The sequence below is a fragment of the Chelmon rostratus genome, chromosome 8 (assembly GCF_017976325.1).
Source record: "Chelmon rostratus isolate fCheRos1 chromosome 8, fCheRos1.pri, whole genome shotgun sequence".
In the NCBI taxonomy this organism is placed as follows: domain Eukaryota; kingdom Metazoa; phylum Chordata; class Actinopteri; order Chaetodontiformes; family Chaetodontidae; genus Chelmon; species Chelmon rostratus.
Genome location: NC_055665.1, coordinates 11,163,035 through 11,186,957, shown reverse-complemented (window position 1 = coordinate 11,186,957; position 23,923 = coordinate 11,163,035). Strand labels below are relative to the sequence as shown.

The 23,923-nt window shown below is 43.0% G+C and overlaps 2 protein-coding genes across 2 annotated transcripts in view; both read left to right on the top strand.

The window, feature by feature from the left end:
• The first annotated feature begins 1,295 nt into the window (after positions 1-1,295).
• Positions 1,296-11,341, top strand: slc2a3b (solute carrier family 2 member 3b). Its single transcript, XM_041941985.1, has 12 exons — positions 1,296-1,352; positions 1,677-1,807; positions 1,984-2,134; positions 5,333-5,437; positions 5,919-6,079; positions 6,339-6,579; positions 6,963-7,125; positions 7,352-7,539; positions 8,247-8,351; positions 8,445-8,546; positions 8,639-8,842; positions 8,929-11,341. Exons 3-12 carry the CDS (start codon positions 2,111-2,113, stop codon positions 9,184-9,186), a joined length of 1,551 nt encoding a protein of 516 aa, XP_041797919.1. The 5' UTR covers positions 1,296-1,352; positions 1,677-1,807; positions 1,984-2,110; the 3' UTR covers positions 9,187-11,341.
• A 2,097-nt stretch (positions 11,342-13,438) lies between these two features.
• ephb6 (eph receptor B6) overlaps positions 13,439-23,923 on the top strand; it is a 36,254-nt gene continuing 25,769 nt past the window's right edge. Inside the window, exons 1-2 of the mRNA XM_041941899.1 lie at positions 13,439-13,544; positions 23,040-23,104. Of these exons, the coding sequence (XP_041797833.1) occupies positions 13,439-13,544; positions 23,040-23,104 (171 nt within the window). The remainder of the gene's footprint in view (positions 13,545-23,039; positions 23,105-23,923) is intronic.

The window sequence follows — 23,923 nt, the reverse complement described above, 5'->3', positions numbered from 1 at the left end:
AGCTGGGGATTAATAAAGTCTTACCTTATCTTATGTTATCTTATCTTATCAGCTGAATTGAACATGTAGCCACATGAATGAAACATGAAAAAAAATAAACTTTTATCAGTATTAATGGCCCCAATATTTCTAAACACTGTGAAAAACATAAATAAAACTGAATGTGAGAATCATTTTTTAGGAACAAAGACAATGCATTTAATGTTTGATCTCATCAGCTTCATTGGTTTTTGTAAATATCTGCTTATTCTGAATTTGATACAGCAACACGTTTGAAACAAGTTGGGACAGGAGCAACAGAAGAATGGGAAAGCTGGGGAACACTCCAAAAACACCTGTTTGGATCATTGCACAGGTAAACAGGTTGATTGTTAACAGGTGATAGCATCATGATTGGGTATGAAAGGAGCATCACTAGCAAGGATGGAGCGAGGTTCACCACTTTGTGAGCACACGATTGTTCTAAGGATGTTACTACATGGGCTCAGGAACACTTTGTAAAATCTTTGTCAGTAAACACAGTTTATTTGTGAATAATTGCACTCTGTATTTATTCACTTTTTACACAGAGCCATGGCTTCTTTGGAATCAGGGTTGTGCAGAGATGATGCGGACATGCTTTCACGTCTTGAAGTAGTTTTCTTTGGACTTAGAGGTCCCTGACATCCAATTAAAACGGCCAAATGAAAATAGCATCGAATAAAATAAAATAAATTAAAAAAAAAAAAAAAGCAAAATGGACCCAACCTGCCCACCGAGGGGATATAAAAATGGCCCTCCTCACTCGCATTTTTCTGGAGAACTTGTCAGATTCCAGACTGGGATTTAGGTGGGCTGTGAAGATTAGTTGATGAAGAATTAGGAGGGCTCCCCGTTTGTTTGCCACCCACTGAGCCGGTCTCATGATTTCTGCATGACCAGGCTTTGTATCTGAACTCCGTGCACATTGCCTTTTGTTGTCGCGCCCCCGGTGGGCAGCCGACGGGCCAGCAGCAGCACAGAGCCTCCTTTCACCGGCGCCGTTTGTTCTCCATCGCTGCTCCGCACGCTCGCCCGAGCACGTCCCCCTTCTGCAGCTGAGCGGAAATGCGTCTGCGCCGCTACCCCTGCCATTACGACCCGGGACGGGGGAGCCCGCAGTGATTCAACGGGATGGCGAGTCCTGTTACCAAGTAAGTATGAGTAAGAGAAAAGAGGGGGATGTGGAAACACTAAAACGTGCTGGTGAGCGTGTAACAGTTTCTATAAAAACACACAGATGGGAGGGAAGACTGATCATTTGTCACTGCAAACAGGTCTGGACGAGATCGGTTCACCGGATACACAAAGGTTGGCACAAATCCCACATAACGGTAAACAAACATGCATTTTTTACTCATACTGTTGCTTAATTTATGCCAAAAGTGTCTGCCAAGAAACTGTTGCTCATGTGTTAATTTTAGGTTTCACGTCTGTGTTGTCTGAATCAATTTATTAGACTGACACAAGCGCGCGCAAGAGAGCGTTTTTTAGTAAAAACTTCACTTTTTCTGCACAGCATCACATCGCAATAATGTGGCTGCAGCTCACTGAGACTGTGTTTCAGTCAGTGTATTGATGAAAATAAGCTGAGCGACAGTAATTTAATGTGAAAAGAGGGAGTTACATCACTTTTTCTCTTTTCACCTCATAATTAGAGAGCGCAGAGGAGGAGGGTGAACACGGAAGCAGAGGGAGGGGTTTGCTGTCACTTTGGGCACTGACTCCTGTTGAATCCACACTGAGTGCAGACAAGTGCTTCAGCAGGCGCAGAGGGCTCCACACTCAGGTCTGTGCTAAGAGTTTCTGCTGGTGTCAGCCGTAGGATAGAGGCATTACACTGTATTGTGTATTCATTGTTTTTCTCATAACCCACAAGATGATCAGATTCTTCACACGTTCATCCTGGAAACAATGTGATGAATATTTGCTGAACGGTTGTCACTTTGCTCTTGTGTTTGTCAGGTTCTCTTGTTGACTATTTGCACAGAAGGTGTGTGTTCATAAGGAATAAGAGACAGCGGAGCGTAAGAAGCTTCACTCAGAGAGTCCCCGCAGTTTTCTTCTTCATATCTTCTACTGAGCCGAAAAGATGGAGCGGATAGAGGACGAAAAGGTAAATATGATGACTGTTTCTCCTGTTGCTGCAGGGTTTGCTATTTCCATACTTGAAACTCATTTCTACCTGTAAACCCCGCAGACATGACACTACAGTACAGTTTCTCCACATTTCACTACATGTAAATTCTACTGTTACATATCCCCGTGGTTCCTGAGGAAGAGTGTCAGCCTGGCTTTCGCCATTGTTTTATTTCACTCTGAGCCGGTTTTGAGGCAACACCTCCTAATGAATAAGTGTGCGGTATTTACGAGTCACAAGATGGCAATTCTGTATTTTTCCTTTCTGGCAAGAGCAGGAACTGGTGATGAGTATTTCAGGGCATGACTAAGAGAGGAAGAGTGGGAAACAGGGCTGGTGGGTGGCAAGTTTGAACTTGAGTATGTTTTAGTTTCTTGCTTTTATTTGTATGCTGCACAGAGGGGTGGGCTGAGTGAATGGCGGCAGGACACATAGAAATGAGCAGAAGGACAAAAACAGAACAGAGGAAAAGGCCATGCTTCTCGTGAAAACATATTCTAGAGTTAGTATTATTAATTAAGTAAATTTTGATCTTCTAAAACATCTAAACGGACTGAAAATTTGCCTGCTAGCGTGTGCTTTCGCAAACCTTCCCTGTGGCTTGTCTTTTGAAACGTATTGCATGCAGTTCCTTCATTTTCAGGCCTGTTTCTTCAGATACGCACATAATCTGTGTTGATGTAACCAGCCACAAAGCTGCAATGAATATAACTGTGCGCTCCTTCAATTAGCTTAAACACATTTGTCTTTCTTAAGTCAAATATTTTTCCTTTTAAAAGGTGCTGCGCTGTAAATGGCTTGCTGCAGTAGTCAAGTTTATGACAAGGAGTTCAAAAGGAAGGGTCGGTGCAATAAAGTAAAAAAACATGAAGGGAGAAAGGAAAGATTTTGTGAAATGGGTGGGAAACAGAGAGAGACAAAGATGACGTGACTGTGGGGGTTGAGCATTGAAGAGAAGGGACGTGTCAGTGTTATTTTTTTAATGTAATTCTTTGATATTAGAGGACCAGTGAAGCAGACATAAGTACAGGAAATGACCACAATGAGAGAGTAGAAACTGAGCTTTAAAGTTCATTCTTGACCTTGGAAAACTCTGGAGCTTTCGGACATACCACATGATCTTCATGACCAGACAGATTTTCCGAATTGTCATGGATTTGTGCTTGTTCAAATGTCCACACCGTAAAAGCCAAGTAATCAGTTACCCGTGGGCATGTATTAATTATTACTTGTTTAAACAGAATATCATTCAGTATATTCAATTGCAAACACAAATTTGAACCAGTGCATGTATTCTACTACGAAGTCTGGCATATCATAGAATGATAAGTAACCTACTGTCATAACACACATAAAGCACACACACGTGCACTAGAATGAACACACACCTGCGCGACCACATAATGCTCCTTACTCCATCGGCCACTCCCTGTTCATTGACGCTGTTGCAGCAAGAGGGTGGTGCCTGAACGCAATCATCTTGTCTAGATATTACTCAACACCAGCCTAATGCTGCAGATACAGTCGTGCGTTTCACATGTACACACACACACACAGTCTGTACAAACACACAACTGCATGCCCACGTGCATGTTTTTCCTCTAATCTGCTCTAGTCCAGTTAAGGTGCAGCCCAGACCGACCTCACATGTTTTTAATTTAGATCACTTCCTATATTTTCATTGCTTTTATGGCCCTTTATCATTTGCATGCTTTTGCTCTATAAGTGTGTTTCCCCTTCACTCTCACTTTTATCATGTATGCAGCATTTCCTGTGCCGCTGTGTCCGTCTGTCACATACAGTTCACATGACTGTAACACCAGAGCGTTCCACTTGTTTTAGTCCTCATTGTGAGACGAGGTCATGATGTTCCCCTGAGAAACACACTGTGGCGTAGTTACAACTGATTGCCTCTATCTCAGTGTGGCAAAATATTCTGTTATCGTTGCTGCAAGAAATTCATCACTTCCTGTGTGTTGTTTCATTCAGATCCATGTAGTGGTGTATGGTAGCATAATGAGCAGCTGATAGGCGCAGCCACAAATGTTCTGTACCTAGAACAGTAGGAGCTAAGGAACCTTAAGTTCTCTGTTGAATTGCAGTAAACCAGAAAAGGAGGTGGCTGATCCGATGAATGAACATACAGTTTCTTTCAGGAGACTCTTTGAAATGCCCTCTGCTGTCAAAATGCTGTTCATAATGAGGCAGGTCGTTCCCAACGGACACGCCGTATCATGACGTTTGAGGAATGTGTTGTTTTTATCTGTGCAGATAGTGATATCATGTACGGTGAAACAAAGCTCGTTGTGCCTGTCTTTGTACGTTTGTCTCCGGAAGTGTTTGTTTTTGCCTCCTGTGTGATTACAAATTGTGCAAAACAACGTATTAATTAGCATCATGAACGTTTCACTGATGTTGCGTAGTCGAGTAAGTGGCGATAAAGCTGGGTGATTTTGAAAACAGACGGATTAAACAGGATGAAATGGATTTTAATAAGTCTATTTGGACATCAGCCCTTGACCGGTAGCCTCTGGTTGCAAGCAACAGGCTTTGCAAAAGTTCTTGGACGGTTGATGCATTACAGAAAATGTAAAAGAAATGCAGTCATTAGCTGTTTAATCAAAGTGAAACCTTGATTGGGGATTTCCACTAGACGCTGCCACACAGTACACTTCATTTAAACCACTTACTCTGTTTAGTTCTGCTTGGCTGGATACTTTTACATATTGCAAATTTCACTCCCCAGCAGGGAGTTCTGCCATGTAAGGGATTAATGTCAGGTGTATTAGCTTATTATTATGAGCTAAACCCACTTTAATTCTGAACCTTGCAGGGAAAAACATTCTCAGTGGGATTCAGTCTTATTCTCTCAGGGTGTCTTTAGCTACTTAGCTGAGAAATACCTCAGAGCTGCAAATCATGCAGCCTGTTCGATGTTTTAACACCTAGCTTTCACAGTCGCACTGCGAGTTGCTAATGCAGAAAGCTGAAAACAAGGAGGGAGGGCAGATGTAGAAAGGCTCATTGTGTGTAGTTACCAGTGTCACTATGAACAACAAGAGCTTTGTGGAGCCAGGAACAGGCCACGCAAAACTGAGGGGATGATTGTACATAAACTCCATCTGCTCATTGTTTTAATCTGTCATTTCTCTCCGTCTTTTTCTTTCTCGACAGCCGAAGAAGAAGGTGACGTTTTACCTTCTCTACTGTGTTTCAACAGCAGTCATCGGCTCGCTACAGTTTGGCTACAACACCGGGGTCATCAATGCACCAGAGCAGGTGTGTGTGTGTGTGTGCATGTGTGTGTGTGTGTGTGTGTGTGTGTTTGCAACAGGTTAGTCACACAGCTGGATGAATTCTTGTAATGGATGTTTAGTGTTTTTAATGACAGAAGGCACAATTATAGGAGTGGGCATTATTCCCGGATTAACAATAGATCCAATGCACATCTTCTTATTTTCTGATATTAATATTTTAATGAGACTGTTTCAGTGCCATTTTCTGAATAAATGTAATGCTTTTATGCAGTTGTGCTGTATCTACCGTTTTTCAAGTAGATTAGAGTTATGGCGCCAGACATGATGTTTTTAGTGTGTCTGGTCTCATTTGAGAGCATTGCAAGAAAGCGATGCTAAAAGCTACATTGCCCCCATGTGGATGTGTCAAAAACCTGCAAAAATGCATCTATAAATCACATAAAACATAATTTTCTTCAAAGGAGCCACTTCTAATCCTGCCATCTATTTCTGTGATTTCACAGAAACTGCGTAGGTTTTTCCAGAATGTGTCTATGGCGCGGTATGGCGAGCCTTTCAGCCCGGGAACCAACACCATGGTGTGGAGTGTTTCTGTGGCTATCTTCAGTGTGGGAGGCATGATAGGGTCTTTCTCTGTTGGAGCCTTGGTCAACAAATTTGGCAGGTGAGAACATCAATAGTAAACTGCTGCGGTGCTGTAAATGGTTTAATGCAAGACATATGAAGTGATGTCCTGGAGTCTGGAACATGGGGTTAACTGACACAATAATCTGCAGATTAATTGACAATAACAATAATTATTTGTTGCAGCCCTCCTTTCCTTATGCACACTATTTAGACATGTGATTTATGGTTGCTTATTTTGTTGTTTTTCTCTTTACTCTCACCAACTATGACCTTTTTTCCATGTCACTTATCATCAGGCGCAAGTCCATGCTGCTAGCTAATGTCCTGGCTCTGCTTGGAGGGGGTCTGATGGCACTGTCAGCTCTGAGTCAGTCTTTTGAGATGGTCATTGTTGGCCGGTTGATCATCGGCGTCTTCTGCGGTCTGTGCACGGGTCTGACACCCATGTACGTCGGCGAGATCTCTCCCACCGCTGTCCGAGGAGCCTTCGGCACGCTGCACCAGCTGGGTGTCGTTATCGGCATCCTGGTGGCACAGGTATCTTTGATGTGGTGATTATGTTAGCAATTGTATCGCTGATGTTTTGACATGCAGTTGTGCAGAAGCTGTGGATTTCTGCAGGATAACATAAGATACTATATCAGCTTTTCACACCCATCAAAATTAAAACATTGTACAAGTCTTCTGCTATAGTATATAGTAAAGCATAGAAAACAATATTGTCATGTTAGTCATTTCTTTTTGGATATTTTTTGCAAACAGAATATTTAATTTTATGAGTTGAATATCCACTTTTTAAAGGTCACATGATTAACGGACCATATAGAAGAAGCTAAAACTACTCTGATAAAGCCAATATAGTCAAAAATGTTTGGTGGGGCAAATGAAGCACTTCATCCCCTGCTATCTGTGTATTCTAGATCTTCGGCCTGGAGGCTCTGCTCGGCTCAGACACTCTGTGGCCTGTGCTGCTGGGCCTGACCATCCTGCCCGCCATCCTGCAGAGCATCATGCTGCCCTTCTGCCCCGAAAGCCCCCGCTACCTGCTCATCGTCCTCAACCAGGAGGAGGAGGCCAGAACAGGTCCGTTTTGAGAGTTTGCGCTAACAAGATGGCAACATTAGGCATTAATGAGACTGAATCTAGAATTACCTGTGAATTTTTAATGATCTGTGGATTGAAGCATGATGAGGCGGCCCTGTGATTTATTAAATTTTAACCATGTTACATTTTCCAAGACCCTTCCAGCCTTTCCATACATCATATTTGCATCAATAATGTACCTACTTCCTCTCTGTTCTCTCTGCAGCGCTGGTGCGCCTGCGTGGCAGTGAAGATGTGAGTGATGATTTGAATGAGATGAAGGAAGAAGGGATGAAGATGGCCATGGAAAAGAAAGTGACCATCCTTGAGCTCTTCCGCTCCCCAAACTACCGTCAGCCAATCATTATCGCCATCATCCTCCAGCTCTCTCAGCAGCTGTCCGGCATCAATGCTGTGAGTCAACATCACATCCTATAATGAAGCGTTAAGGACATAATTACCAACTGTCAGCCTGAAGTGAGAGGGCAGTGTAAACCCATCATCTCAGGCATGAATTTTTAAAGGAGCATTCACTGAAATTATTCACATGTTTATGACAAGCACATGACAAGAGATGCTTCTTGGCTCCAGGCAATGTTAGATTGAGTGGAATAATTTAAGCCTCTGATTGTCAGTGGAAAGAGACAAACCCAGTGGTTTGTAATAGGTATTTTGTTAATAAGGTCATGTAACCAGGCTGACAAAACGTTAGCGGTTGTTGCGTCTGACCTGACAGTTAAGCTGTGACTGCCTACGGCTAAAGGCTGTGACATCTATTGAACAGACACATTACCGCTCATGGCTTATATCAATCACAGCACAGCAGCTACAAGAGTAAGACGTAACACAACTTGTGCCATTTTCAGCGGTGTATTTATTCCGAAAAGTTGAGGCTACGCTAATCAAAAATTTTATTTGACGGAGCACTTTAGTGTCTTTCAGCTCACTGTTTTGGTGTGACTTAAAATGAAAGCAGTCAGTGTTGTGTTCAAAGCTTGTTGCTCGGGCCCCGAGTGGCCAAACAGTCAGGCAATGTAGGTTTAGTGAAATGTAATTTTGAAGGCTACATTCATTTTATTCCCTAGAATAAAGAGTAAGTCTTCCTTTGTTTCCCTTTCCAGGTCTTTTATTACTCTACAGGCATATTTGACACAGCTGGTGTGACTCAACCCATCTATGCCACCATAGGAGCTGGAGTTGTCAACACTGTGTTTACTGTTGTCTCAGTAAGTGTGCGACTACACATGTGGTGTCTCAATACAAGGGGTGGATTATATCTATTGGATTATTATTAAATCTGTTTCTTGTTTTGACTCCAGCTCTTCCTGGTTGAGCGGGCGGGGCGAAGGACGTTGCACCTGATTGGACTGGCTGGAATGGCTATCAGTGCCCTGCTTATGACGATCTCCCTGTCGTTGGTGGTGAGTGACGTTTGCACAATTCTTCCTGTCCCGTGAGCTTTTTTGCTCTCTTTTTACATCCCCTCATCCTCTTCATTTGTCTGTCTGAGCAGAAGACCAACGAATCTCTAAGCTACCTGGCCATAGTAGCTGTGTTCGGCTTTGTTGCCAGTTTTGAGATGGGTCCAGGTCCCATCCCCTGGTTCATCGTGGCAGAGCTCTTCTCCCAGGGACCCCGACCTGCTGCCATGGCCGTCTCTGGTTGCTCCAACTGGACGGCCAACTTCCTGGTGGGGCTGGGGTTCCCTAAACTGGAGGTATGAACACATTATATCTCTAAAATCTTCAGATGTACATGACTTTGTTACTGTACTGTACAAACATCTTTCTCTTCTCTTCTCAGGAACTCTGTGGTCCATATGTCTTCATCATCTTCATGATCCTCCTCATCATATTCTTCATCTTCACGTTCCTGCGAGTGCCTGAGACCAAAGGAAGAACCTTTGATGACATCGCTCAGGGATTCGCTACCAGTGCAGGGAAATCCTCACAATCCCCGCCGCCTGAGGCGGTAGTCGTCGGCCTGCCAGAGAGCAAAGACGCTGCACCCATGTCCCCCACAGAAAAGGTTCCCATGGTCAACCTACCAGAGAAGCCATGAGTATCGTTAGAGAGAAGGAGGAACAGGGTGCAAGACAGACGACAGGTTCCAAGCACATAGATATTGTAAGGAGTTATATTTCATAACTCACAAATGGTGACAGAGCAGTGGGGGTGTGTTTAGAAAAAGCCAACTCAGTGTATTAATGCAGAAATAAGATTTTAGGTTTTCGTGTTTTTAGTGTGCCTTTTTAAAAAAAAATTAAACTCAGTGTTTTTTTTTTAAAAGATTCAGCTGTTACAAATGCTAAAATAATTGACAGAATTCAATGTAATCATACTTTAAACATGGGGCCAAACTTAAGTGAATTACCAGTACTTAATATTTATTGACATTCCCAGTGCCTGCTCCATGCATCTTGCCGTATAAGAGGATCAACATATGTTCTGCGTTAAGTCCCAGATCTTTAGCTACCCCCAGAGTTAAAAGGTTGCAGGATTTGGGGGTTTTACGTATTGAGGTCAAGCCTGAAAAGCCGGTTTTGGAGCCTGGTAGTTTGACCCATTAAAAAACCCACTGACTTGCAGTCCTGTCTGTCTGCCTGCCTGGTGTGCCTTGCTGCTAGGGGGAGGGAGCCATGTTGCCTTGACTAGATAGAATAAACATGGAGAAGAAGCTGCAGACTTACAATAAATATATTTAAGAAAGCAGAAAATAAATATTTCTTCTCATCTTGTTGCACAACGTCCCCCGAGAGGCGAGGATGTTTGTGTGTTGTTTGAAGCCGGCAGTGTTAATGCTGATAAATAAGGACAACAAGGACAGGTGTGTAAATCAGTACTGTCTGCATCAAGTATATTGTTTGTAAGAGATAGAGGTGTAGTTTAGCACTGCCAAGACTGAAAGAAGTCTCCTTATAGGCTTTCTGCTCTTAAAAACACAACCTAACCTCTTGTGTTTTACGAGATCGTTACACAACCAGGGTGACAGAAAAATTGTTGTACTACAGATGTTTATAATTTGCATTACAGCAGTTGGACACAAAAAACTCAGGTGGCTATTTGTGCTATACCGTAAAATCGGCTTCTGACTGTTACGGCGTAAAAAATGCATTCATCCATCACTGTACTTGAAACTCTTTTGACATCCGCACGTAGCAGTAACTTCTGAATCACGGGTCATGAAATAAAATGTCTTACAATCTCTAAAATAGTGTTACATCAAATCAAAAGTGCTTGTCAGTGTTAAACCATTGTTCGAGGGATGTGCCGAGACACACTCAAGTCTACTGATAATGAAATGACAACACGCTTCTCAGTAGAAACAAGACATTAGCCATGTGGAACGGTGATGTTGAATTAAAACACTAAACTGTATTTATTTCAATGGTTAACGCACAAAAAATATCTTATCGTCTACATTTGTTTCTAATTGTCTGAAATCATGTGTATATATTGTAGAACCTCCAGTTACTATATCATGATCAACTACCACAGCACAGTATGCGTGCTTCTAAATGTCATGCCAGTGTTTGGACAGTTGCTTCTTCCTCTGGATGCGCGCATGCTTAAAGGAAGCACATGTCCATGTTTGAGCTCAGCAGCGTTTTTCATTTGCACTTTTGTCGTCGGACTACTTCATAATGACTGCTTGTATTGTGTGTGGCTCTCTGTTACATGTAAATATACCATATGTGTAAGTGTATGGTTTTGGTTGCTTGTTTCCCATAATCCTGTTTCATCTACTGTACGTTACATCTACTGATTTGTCTTGCACTATGGAAATACTGTTACTATGGTAAATGTCGCTATGTTGCTCAATAGCAGAGAGAACTGAGGAAGGCTGAGCGTGCTTGAGAGTCAGATAAGAGATGACCTTTACTGTTTTTTATTATTATGTCCTCTGTTCTCTGCCGTAATAATATGAGTGACACTTGCTTTGTGAAACTAAAAAGGAAATAAAGTTGTCCATCTTTTAAGGGAACGTGTGACTTGAATTATGAGCCTAAACAGTCTGTTTTTTTCTGTCTGTAATGCTATGAGTCAAAGCAGGTTTCATGAATGTTTAATGGAACTGCAGGCTGTGCTAAAGTGAAAGTGTGAGAGGTTTGTGTGGTATTTTGTCTGGTACCCACTTCTGCACTGTGGCAACTCCATTTCCATCACTGCACGACGACAAAACCTCAGTTAGCTGCGCAGTCATTCAACACAGAACTAACCAGCGCTCTGAAATACTGAAATAAAGCCATGAGTTGAAAACCAGATCTCAGTTTTTCACTGTGGCTGCTGCTGCTGCTGAACGGTTGGGATTTAAAACGGTGTGTTCATGATTGTGTTGACATTTTTAAGAGTGCGTGTGTGAGGAGGAGTTATGAGGTCACATTTCCTCCTGGGTCGCACAGCTTCAAAAGCCAAACCAGAGCACATGTAGAGATGCAAGAGAATACTAACCCCAAACAGGATTTCTTCTGAAAATGTAGTTCAAGAAAACATTCTTTTAAAGTTACAGGTCTTTACTGTTGTTTTCTTTGTCCTTGCATTCAAGGGAAATCAAATCCTTTGTGAATTAGGGTTAGGGTTAGGATTTTTTAGGAAAGAGACTAAAAAACAGGCCTGTAACTAACGATTATTTTGATTATCACTTAATCTACTTATTTTCTCAAATTATTGATAATTTTGTCTGATGCTAGATGATAATAGAACATGAAAAATTTAATGGACTTGATCACTACTATTAGCAATCTTAACTTTTATTCTATTTTGGGGATAATCATCCAAGCTCCAAGTTTTCCCATAATTCTTTGGGAGATGTAAACAGGAAGTATACAGTGACCATAGATTCAGTTAGTGAGCTATTTAAAAGAAATACCCAACAGAAGTTCACAGAGCACATGGTGACCTCTAATAACTTCATTTGTTTGGGTCAACCAGCAGTCCTAAACCAAAGCCAAAAGATATTCAGTTTACTATCACAGAACTCAGAAAAGCAAAAAAATATTAAAATTTGAGTTGCTGGCACCAGTGGGTTTTTTTCGCTATTTTTGCTTGAAAATCTACTTAACTAATAGATTAACAGTTACTTGTCTGGTAAATGATGAAGTGGTTCATCAACTTCAGCTTTACAAAACATACAAAACACGTAGAGTTTATTCAAGCTTGCGGCACACACAACAATTTCTCTTTGAAAAAACTGAAAAAGGATCAGAAAGTTCTTATTCCCCAGTTAATAAGTGGAGGGCCGTGATCCATTTCCCTCTCCACTGTACCTCCTGTACCGCAGCCCCTCAGAGCAAAGAGCCTTGGGTCAAGGGCCCCCGGCTGGCTGGGAATGGGGCCAGCTAACTGTGTCAAGCCAATGGGCAACATCTCCCTGCAAGAGTCGACTAAAGTCTTACTCATTGCGGTGAACTGGGGCATGAAAGCCCATCAACAAGCTGCAGTGCTGCGCTCTGACCAGCGGATGGCGTGCATGGGCCAGAGGGGCGTTAAGCTCCGTGTGCTTGCATGTGTGTGTGTGTGTGTTTAAGTGCGTGTCTAGATGCTGTCTGGATGAGCAATCCTGTGAGGCGAGGAGTGTGTCTGTGGGAGGGGGGGAGGGGTGTTAGGAAGAGGAAGCACGAAGCCACATGAAGGATGGAGAGCATCCAAAAATGTGTCTAAATTATACTCATTTTCCATAAAAGGTAGAACTGAGAGAGATCAAGAAGAAAAAAAAAGGTTGGAAAAGAAGTTGGACTCTCTCACATGCCACAGCTTGAAAAAATGCAAGTTAGCACAGTGTCCAGACATGTGAGGGATGCCACAGTTTGAGACACAGTCTGCCAGGCGGCCTCGCAATGAAACGTGTGTGAGGATTTGGAGGAGAGCTGGAACTGACGCTGTTAGACATGTCTAGACAGTTGTTTTAGAGCCCAGGCAAACTTGTTTATTAATTTTTCCACCTCCTTCTCCTTCTGTCACTCTCTCTTGTTGACTCTCCCATGCTTTCTTTCCGTCTTTGTTTCTCTCAAATAAAAAAAGCTGTCTCCCACTCTCCTCCTCTCTCTCTTTCTGATCTCTCTCTCTTCCTCCCGTCTCTCTGACAACAGTGTTTTGTTTACTTCCTCCGTTGGCAGTGTACTTATTGTATGTGCTGCTCTGTAAATATTTTTCTCCTTCCCTCATCCATTCATCCATCCACCCCCCCACCCTCTCTCTCTCTCTCTCTCTCTCTCAGATAAAGGGAGCAAACAGACTCCACCCCCTCTCTCACCCACCTCTCCCTCCCTCCCTCTCTCGCTCCTTCACACACACTCACTCTATCTCCCTCTTTCATGCTCTCTCCCTCCCTCTCTCTCTGTCAGTGTCATTCTGTAGTGGAGATGTGGAGTGTCTTTCTGTCTCTCTGTGTGTTTCTCCAGCCTAATTCAGCTGAGGAAGGTAAGGACAAAACTTTTACCTGCTTTTATTCACGTTACCTCTGTGATCGCACGTGTGTGTTTTACGGTCATTGCGGGATGGAGAGTTTGCACAGCGCTCCCATCATAATGCTCATAATGAGTCCACAAGTGAAGGATGGACACTTGGTATGCTTCTGTTATAGCTCTCTAAGAATGTGGCTCTCTGGGAGCGCCGGGCACTTTGACAGTGTGTGAAACTGTGGCACGTAAGGCCGCAGCACCTCGCGGAAGTCCCATTCATTCTCAATTTTTTGGGGCTCCAGCTCCAGCTTGGGACTCCCTGAATAATTACCACCTTCTCCCCCTGCTCACACACACAGCCTGTGTGGGTTAGTTTTGCGGGGTCTGTATTGTGTCTGAGTGCATCTGTGAGCGTGTGTGTGTGTATGTGTGTGTGTGTGCACGTCAGATAGGACTTTGTTGGAAGTGCCAGGTGCGTGCTCCCACAACAAAAGAATATGGAAATAAGGCAGGAGACAAATGAATAATAAGTTGCATAACCCTTTTCTCTTTGCCTATGTATTTGTTGAGCCCCCCCATCCCGGGCCCCTGTGTCACTCATGGTCTCACGGATGTGACAGCCAGAGACCCCTGCCCCCTCTGCTGTGCTGTTATAAGTACCCCTTGTCTCCTCAATTAATGTGTCTCCACTGCTCTGCTCTTAACTCCACACTTTTCTCTATATTAATGGAAATATTAGATGTCTTTAAAGAGTGCCAGAGTGAGTGAGCGACTCAGGAACAGAGAGGGAGAGAGTGTCTGGAAAGGCTGATAGTTAAGTGAGACTCCATCTATGAAGTGTTCACATCAGAGTGGGCTGACTTGAGAAACCTGACGATAATTTGGTGACTCAAGCTGCCTTTCTGTTTGTGTGTGTGTGTGTGTGTGTGCAAGTTTTTACGTCTGCGCGCGTGTGTGTGTGCATCTGTACGAATGTGTGAGCGTGTACTCTTATAGGTGCGTGTATGCTTTGGCGTCTGCCTATACATAGCTCCTGCTCCTGCATCCGGTCCCCAACACTTGAGAGGGTTTCAGCCATCAGCACGCAATTACTTTCAAAGCATCTGGCTGCACGTTGGAAAGAGCTGCACCTGTTCATGCTCATCTCCCTTTGGCTTTAGTTTACTGCGAGGTGTGTGTCAGTAATAGCCTGTAACAGAGGTAACTTATATGTCAGCGTCATGCCACATTATTTGAGCCGTGTTTGTAACAGATGGCCTGGACTAAGATGAGACAGAATGGCAGAGAGGGAGAGAGGCTGCACAGTGTTACTGGCCTACTGACTTTGTTTGTGTAATTGAAATGGAGCTCTTCGTAATACAGTATTAACCCAATAGCTTGGACGTCCGTATAAATCCACATAAGTGCAAACATTTACGTAGCAAAGGGAGGATTTGGCATCTGCCTTGACTTTGATTGAAGTAGATGACTTGTCCGTCCGGACTGACTGGCTAAGTGATATGTTTGCTGTCTGTCTTTCTATTGTTTATTGTCTGTCTGCTGCTTTTGAAGTATATCTGTGTATCCGCCACTAACAACCCCTATTCTTGTCTGTTTTCACAGCACAAACCATAAAGAAGTGTTGTTTTTTTGGCCTTAATTTCTTGCAGTGAGGAGTGTAAAAGCTAGTTTGCCACCCCTTTGAATGCAGACAAACTGCAGAGCGTGTGAGTGACAGGGCTTTTGATTTGTCACTCTCACATGCTGCCTGTGTAAGTGTTGATGCGTTCGCCCACGTGCATTGTTGATGTGAGGTATTGATGTGGCGCCGCATGGCCGGCCTCTAAATTGTTGGATCTGTGTCGAGGATTGCGTGTTCACATTGGATTAACACGCCACGCTGAAGGAGGAGTCTGAGCAGGATCACACCTGATGCCCCTCCAGCCCTTTTTGTCATGGATGAGTGGAGCTGCAGTGATGCTCACTGAGCTGTGTATATCCAGAAATTAACCTTGTATCATTAGGGAAACTTATGTCATACAATGAAAAGGCAGTCTAATCTGATTTTGACCAAAGGGCAACAGGCTGCACAAATTGTAGACTCAAGTGTTTACCAGTAACAAAACTGATTTATGTGAATAATGTATTCTCTATAAAAATCAAACCAGGTGTTTGCAGGTGTTATCTGCAGTGGTGGAAAGTAATGTGCTATATTTCAGTAGAAATTGGAGGTACTTTTCTTAAGTATTTCCCTTTTACAACACTATATACTTGTACTTGACTACATTTCAGAGGAGAATGTTGTGCATTTTTTTTATCCACTTTATTTATCTGACAGCTTTCTTACCTTTCAGATTAAGATTTTACATGAAAAACCTATGATAAGGTTTTAAAACGCAGTGCATTGTTAGAGACTGAACCCGTGGTTCCCAATGTTTTCAAGATACTAAATGTAATCAGTTTAGATTTTCTTTGGTTAGTTACTGGGCGATATATACACCGGTAACAATATATCTGCAATAAGTCCAATTTGCCATTTTAGCTATCTAATAGATGTATATGTAATAATGTACCAGTCACAGGCACCATTTGTCTGCGCATCAAGTACTTTTACTTTGATAGTACATTTTGCAGAAATACTTATGTACTTATGAATGCAGGACTCACGGATACGGGGCGGCTGTGGCTCAGGGGGTAGAGCAGAAGGTTGTTGGTTCAATCCCTAGCCTCGTCAGTCTACATGTCGAAGAATCCTTGGGCAAGCTACTGAACCCCAAATTGCTGCGACTCTGTGCCGTCGGTGTGTGAGTGTGTGCGAATGGTTAAAAGCCTGTTAATGAGCAGGTGGCCTAGCCATCGTATGAATGTGTGTGAAAGGGTGGATGCGGGCTTGTATTGTCAAAGTGCTTTGAGTGGTCGTCAGGCTAGAAAAGCACTATATAAATACAGTCCGTTTACCATTTAGGGATTACATTTATCATGTATGATGGAGTCTTTTAACACTGTAGCAGAAAATACTTTTACCGCCACACTTATCTGTACATCTAGTCACCAGACTGTATAAACTTGGAGCCATGTTTACGTTCGCACTTTAAGGTCATCTGTGCCATCTTTCCTGCCGTCACTTGCTGGCAGGCTTTGACGGTATTAATGAGGCTGATTACTATCCTCATCCTGGGTGTCATAAGCCGCCTTTTCAGGACATGATAAATTAGAGAAAGTGTGATAAGAAAATAAATGGCAAGCTTGTCACAGTGGGAGCGCAGCAGAGCGGATGCCACCAACAGCCCTGAACAGCTTCCTGTTCTGGTCCCTCCTGCCTGCATTTTCGCCGAGCTGCAGGGAGAGAGAGATCACATGCTGGTGGGAAGTGGAGGTCACAGCATCCCCATCATTGACACTACAACACTTAACTGTGACCAGGCGTTATTTTTAGCAGTGTTTTTGCATGTCATTTTCAAAAGCAACATAATTTTCTGTGGCTGTTGAGAGCTCTGTAATGACATTAGGCCACTTTTCCTCAAATGACTCACGTATCTGCCATTTGTGATATGAGGGGTTGAAGCCTTCAGGCGGCTGCGAGCCAAGCCTCTCTGCTTTGAGTCAGTCAGTGTCGCCGCAGATAGAGTCACAGATAATACGCCTGTGCAGACAGGCAATGATTTAGAGCCAAAATGTAACTGAAAGATGAACACGTGGTATGGACTGCTGTGACACAGTGGAATGTAGTTTGCAGTTTTGAATTTCACATTAAAGCTGCACTTGGCAGTTTGCGTGTTGGCATCGGCTGAGCAGGGTGAGAACAAAGTTTGATTGTTGAAGGCTTCACTATTCATAAATGACACAATGAGATTATAGTAAACTGATCTCTTCTCAGATTTGCATTCCTCCGTAGTGGCTGTTGAGGGTGGAGATGTTGATGAAAATAAGTCTAGATTTCTTTTGGTGGGTGAACATTTAAATAGAGGGAGGGACACATTTCTCTGCTCTAGCACCATTGAGGAGTATTTTTCCACAAGATCGTTGGCCAGCAGCGTTTACTGGGTCTCATTAAATTCTGTCATGACTGCTTCTTTCATGACAAATCTGAGCCTTTCTAGGCCCATAATACACACCCAGAATGTGTCTAAACTGTATTGAAAAGCAAAGCTTTGATCTAAGAATAAGAGAGTGAAGTGTAGAATACCTGAGCAGGTTAAAAGAATTGTTTGACATTTTGGGAAAGTCACTTCTTCACATTCTTGCAGGGAATTAGGTGAGAAGATTGGAACCACTCTGTTGTATGGACACTAAATATGAAGCCAGGAGACGTTTTCATATCTTAGCATAAAGGCTGGAAACAGGAGGAAACAGATGGCCTGCAGACCAGCACCTTTAAAACATGTCGCATCTCATTTGTTTGACCAAGAAACACTCCAGCACGTAACCCACCATAGAACCACAAATGGCCGTTTTTCCATTTCTCTTTTTTGCACGGATTAAACAAACAATATGAAGCATGTTAATTTGTGAGTTTTAGGTTTAGATTACTTTGTGTTTACTTTTGGGCACAGCCAGGTTTGCTGTTTCCCCCAGTTTCCAGCTTTTATGCTAAGGTAAGCTAGCTGACAGCTGGCGGTGGCTTTCTATACAACCAACAGACATGAGAGTGGTATCGACCTCATCCGTAGACACCAGCAAACTCTGTCAGAACTGCTTTTTAAACTGATCGATCCCATATTCACACCCACTTCACGCTGTGATTGGCCCAGCGTGTGGAGGTGTGAAAATAAGGTGGGTTTTAACTTGTTTTGCTATGTTTTGCGTTTACAACCGAGTGCAGCATGATGAACATGTCATGCAAGCTAGTTCTTAGTGCCTTTCTACTGCATTTCCCAAAATGTCGAACTGCTCCTTCAACATGTAGTTACACAGAACCAGCCCCCACATGATAACCTAACTGGTCTTATCTTTGCAGAAGTCTTGTAATCAAGGAAGAGAAGCAGTTTTTGTGAAATGTCTTCCTCACCTGTGCCTGTTGCTGCCTGTTCAGTGACGCAGTGCAGATGTTGCTCTGTCATCTAACCTGGCTTAAGTGCTGTTTTTTGCAGCTGCACTTTCATTCAGCTTAACCGCTCTAGAGTTTTTGATAACTCCCTTTGACATGTGCATGCTTATTTCTGGAATCGTGTTAATCCCCCTTCTTCCTCACTCCTCCGCCCTCCTCCTCCTGCTCCCTCTCTGTCTTGGCGTATCACTCTCTCGCTGTGGTTGTTTGTAATGATGGTTTGGTGTAGGCCTTGTCCTTGACTGACTGTCTGTGGGTGGGAGCATCTGGAGCATATAAAGAATGGGTGGAGATGGGTGGATGAGTGGACAAAAGACAAAACACAACCTGACCGCTGCCGAGAACGCTCGCAGGCACTGTGGGAATTTTTTGTGAAAATGTGTGTGCGTGTGCGTGTTCCTGAAACTTGCTGTTACCTGTGGGCCCAGTGACTCGGCGAGCTTGTTGCATTTACTTTGGTGTTAAGTCACATTACATGCTCACACACTCACACCCTTCTAGCCTGCGTTAATATTAACACCGAAATCCTCTGCTGAGTGTCGGAGCGCTCTATCGGCTGGAAAATGCACGGTAAAGTAGCATACATCTGCCATCAAAGAGGTGTGACGTGAACAACAGCGCTACACTTAGCACTGAAGAGTGTCGATGCATGCATGGCCACACAGAGAGGCAAAGTGTTGGGCAAAGCGAAATGGATGGAGAGAGAGGAGAGAGGGTCACTCAGCTGAAGTGAACACTCGAGTGGCAGCGGGGACAGTCATGAACTAATGCAGGTCACCTCTGCACAACAGAAAAGAGTGTTTACACCCACACCACAGACAGGAGGAGAGGGGGAAGAATGAAAGAAGCATATTCATATGCACACACACAATCCTATCCTCCTGCTTCATAATCCTGCCTCTTTCATTCTATTGTCTGCTCTTTCTCTCTATCAAAGCTCGACCCAAACAAACAGCACATCTGGCATCAATAATGGAGCACAGCGTATCTCCTTATTTAATGTACAGAGATGCCTACCCCGCTGTCACTTTTCAGATAAATAATACACACATGCAGAGAGGGTGGAGATGAAAGGGACAAGGGACAGGATGGAGGTAGAAAGAGGGGGAAAGGTATCGAGCAGAGTGAGTAAAAAGACCAGAGTGGAGCAGGAAGACGTGAGAGACAGCGTGCATTAACACAGCACTCAGGTCCAGATTGCAGACTCAGCACTTCCCTGAACTGTCAGGGACAGGGAACTTTGAGTGTCTCGGCCCGTAGATGGACCAATAACAGAGATGCTGTGGCGCAGCTGTCTGAAAGTTAAATAAAGGGGCTTTTAATGGCAAGTGGACCTGCCAGCAAACGTCCCTCTCTTTTGTTCAACTTTGTCTCGCACACACTCACAAGATCCAGTCACGGTGCCTCAGCTCAAGCTCACCCTTGAAAGGTGTGTGTAGCAAGGCACTCAACGCTTGTCTTAGGATGCCGTGGTGAATTATTCAACATGCTAATGTCACGCAATGAGACATGCATGAAGCTCTTTGAACGCTCCTCCATGTAATCCTCATGTACAGGTTTGTCGCAGGGAGGGCGGAGGCGACGTGAGGACCTGTGGTCCCCAAGGCCTCACGACAAGAAGCTAAATAGTAGAGGCATAAATATTCATGTCAAAATAGTTGGCTATATATTATTTATGCATGACTCTGCCCCGAAGCAGAGGGTTAATTGAATTTGGGGTGACACATTTGCTGTGCGTGCGTGCATGTGTGTGTGTGTGTGTGTGTGTGTGCTTATCTGATATAAATAGGATGGTGCTTAATGAGGTCAGAATACATATGTGAGTGCATGCGTTTCATGCATGACATGATCATTATATACGTATATGCATGACATATATATAAAATGATCTTTTATTATGTTGAAAAATGAAGGATGATTCTAATTCAAGAGACATAGAAATAGAAAATTCAGTAGGCTGTTTCCATGCCATCACACACACTGACAGAACATCTCTCTGTTAAAGGCAATACATTTCACCACAAACGACATCCTCTCTGAAACAGTGTCAATAAAAACATTCTAACCCATGTAATGGTAGGATTTAAAGCAGCACTGTTCTGTTAGACCACATTAGTTTTTGCTAGCTGTTCCCAATAAACTAGCAACTGAGTTTATATCCTCCACAGATGCATCATCAAAAAAAGCAGGAAAGGTATGTCACTAATGGAAATCATCATTCTTCTGAAAAGGCTTTAGACATCCTGGCTTGGTGGATTTAGTCTTCTGCCTGTAGCTGATTTTATCCTGATTTGCTTTGCGACTCCAGCCGCCAAGCTGTCCAGACATACGCAGCACCAAAAACTATTTATTCTGATGCCTGTGGCTGCATATAAGCCTTTGCTGTCACAGTCCATTTGTATTCTTTTCTTGATACAATTCATATCGCTCCAGATCCTGGAGGACTTCCACGGAAAAATGTGTGAATTTAGCAAGATTGACATAAAGACAAGCTAGTGGGTGAAAACCGACAGACTGGAGGGGAGAGGGGCTTGTAAAAGAAAAAAAAAGAGGAGGGAAATGAAGGATTGGAGGACAGATTTGCTGGGTCTCCATCTGTGAGTATAATCCTAAAAAAAATCTGTTTGCAGCACAGTCAGAGAACAGAGAGGTGGGGGTGAATTTGTGTCATAAACCACAAATGATATCATTTTCTTATTTGATATTTGTGAAGAGGCAGACAGGCAGAGAGATGCAGAGTGTGCGCACAAGCCTGCACACCTGAGAAATAAATACTGGGCTCTCTCAATGGGTCACTGGTGTTTTGGCGAGACAGGGCACCTTTTCAAATCCCATCCTGCGCGTGTGATGATCATGTCGATAAAATATTTCTGTCGCTCTTTGTCTGGTTGTCAGAGAGCGGAAGAGGAGACAGCCTCCTTTTCTCTGGTGAATGATTGTGTGACATGAAATGGAAACGAAAGCATAAAAATTGAATGACAACAATGAGAAGAATTACTTATTTGTAAACACGGGAGAATGGCTGCTCCTCTCCACAATGCTGTGTGTGTGTGTCTACAGCCCTTTAGGTGATTAGTGTTGTGCTTGATGAAATCAGGCACTGTGTGTTTTTCTCCATTAGCTCCATCTGTGGGCGCATCCTAAACAGAAAGTCTGATGTTTTCGCCACCTCTGTGTGCATGACAATCTTTGGCCTGCGTTCAATCGGCGTCTCCTCAGCAGATCCGAGCACAGACTGAGCCAGACTGAAGAAACGGCAGCCACCACAGTTTTGGAATACTAATGGAAAATTCAAGGGCTTCAGTTTTGTGTGGGAAGCTGCCATGTGTCAGCACGCAGCACTCAGCATTAAAGTCATTTTGTGTGTGTGTGTGTGTGTGTGTGATTTCTTTGCCAGCTTGCTTTTTAAAGCACTTAAACCTTAAAAGAGAATTATGGGAAAATACACTCCAACATAAAAGTCACGCTATTCTCGCGCTTTCAGTCTAGATCATTGGAAATGAACAAATGTCTGCTAAAACCTAAAACAAAGGGGGAAACCGTCGCTGAACATATCGTCCCTTGTGAAATGATGAAGGTTCCCTCTGGGCCAAACTGCAAGAAGCATCAGCTTGCTGAGTTTCAACACAATATGACAGTAACGGTTATGGCCTTTTAAAGTTGGGAATTTTGACCTTTAATCACGTTGCCCCATCAGGTCAATCAGTTTAATTTTTTTAAACACCAGAACTTTGTGCCAAAATGCATCATCGCTCAGAATCATTTATTAGGTTTGACAGATGTGCACAGCTGGAAGCCTCCCTGATTTTATTGCACGGGGGAGAAAATCAAAGAGAATTGTGGACTAAACCTGGACATGTTCCTCCAACAGTAGACCGGCTCCAACCACTTGTGCTATTTAACGAAAGGATAAAAGACTAGTGGTGGACTGATTAATCGGCTGGCCAATATCTGTTGTTTGGAGATAATCTGCACTTTATTTTTCATTCAATAGTTGTTGTTTAGTTTTTTGATTACATGTGGACATTTATTTAGTTGCTAGCAATTATTTTGTGTTTAAAATAAGTGCTAAAAAAATGCCTCCCATGTGTAATAATTAGTATTTTATCAGACGCAAAACAAAAACAAACCCCAGCGTGATGTCATGTTAGCCATTTCCCGACCTGTTCTGTTAATAATGGCATCGGCCAGTGAAAACTAATATAGGGCAACGCCTGTGAAAGACAGTTTGATTTTAAAAGCTTTAAAAGTTCCTCTCAGCTTCAGCATCACTGGAGCAGATCCATGGGTTGGCACTTAATGGCGCCACAGAATCTGTGACTCAAGCTTTGAGAGACCGATGATTACAAATTCTGTTTCACCGCCACTTCCCGTGTTTTTAGCTCTCACTCTCCTTAAGTTCAAGCTGTTGAGCAGCAATCAATAACATCAGACTTGTTTGTCTGTTTTCTCACACCTTGTCTTTGTCTCTGCTTTCTTACCTATCAGTGATGCTGCTGGACACAACAGAGTCTACGTCAGAGCTGGGCTGGACCACCTATCCAGACACGGGGGTAAGCGGGGAGCTCGCTGTCAGTGTGCTTCCCAGCTGCTGGAGCACCGAAGCAGTCGTGTTGGGAGGCCACTCAAATGTGTTGCACACATGTTACGCATGGTTTTGTTTAAGTGTAAGGTTATAATCACGTTGTTTGTTAGGCTTTGGTCTGTAAGGGATTAACCACAAGAATACTGTATATAACAAATGTTTATACAGAGATGGTCCTGTTGGGAAAGCTTATTTTCATTATTTATCCATTTGCTCATTGTTTTCTTGATTAATTGTTTGGTTATGTCAGATAATGGTGAAAAGGGCTCATCACCATTTCCTGGAGCCAAAGATGTATTCAAATCGCTTTATTTGAAAACTACTTATTAATTAATTTACTTGTAATTAACTAATTGCTTAAACAATTTATCAATCATCAAAATAATTATGAAGTTTTGGCTGAGATTTGATAAGGTTAAAGATGATTATGTTGGTGTATTGTGTTTGTCATTTAATTAAATTGACAATTTCACTTAATGTACTGTATATTCAGAAAAAAAGACTTGAAGAATGATGAATAATCTTTTCTTGCTTCTCAACTGATCTCAATGAGCCCTAATAATGATAATAATGATAATACAACATAAACATAATGTTTACATTTCTTAGCCAGGTTGTCAAAAAACAAACACTTACCGCGCCAACAGATCTCTATACTCTGCTCTGTAGCTCTCGCGTGTCCAAATCCTTAAAGTCTTTTTTAAATGATGCCAGCACAATTAATGCAAAGCATTTCCCACCGTGTTGACACATTTCTAACACATCAAAGTCGAGCATGAGCCCTGAA

Coding starts and splice junctions, on each gene's coding strand:
- slc2a3b (XM_041941985.1), top strand. CDS start 2,111: ATGGAGCGGATAGAGGACGAAAAG. Junction 7,126..7,351: donor GGAGGAGGAGGCCAGAACAG/GTCCGTTTTGAG, acceptor TTCTCTCTGCAG/CGCTGGTGCGCCTGCGTGGC. Junction 7,540..8,246: donor AGCTGTCCGGCATCAATGCT/GTGAGTCAACAT, acceptor TTCCCTTTCCAG/GTCTTTTATTACTCTACAGG.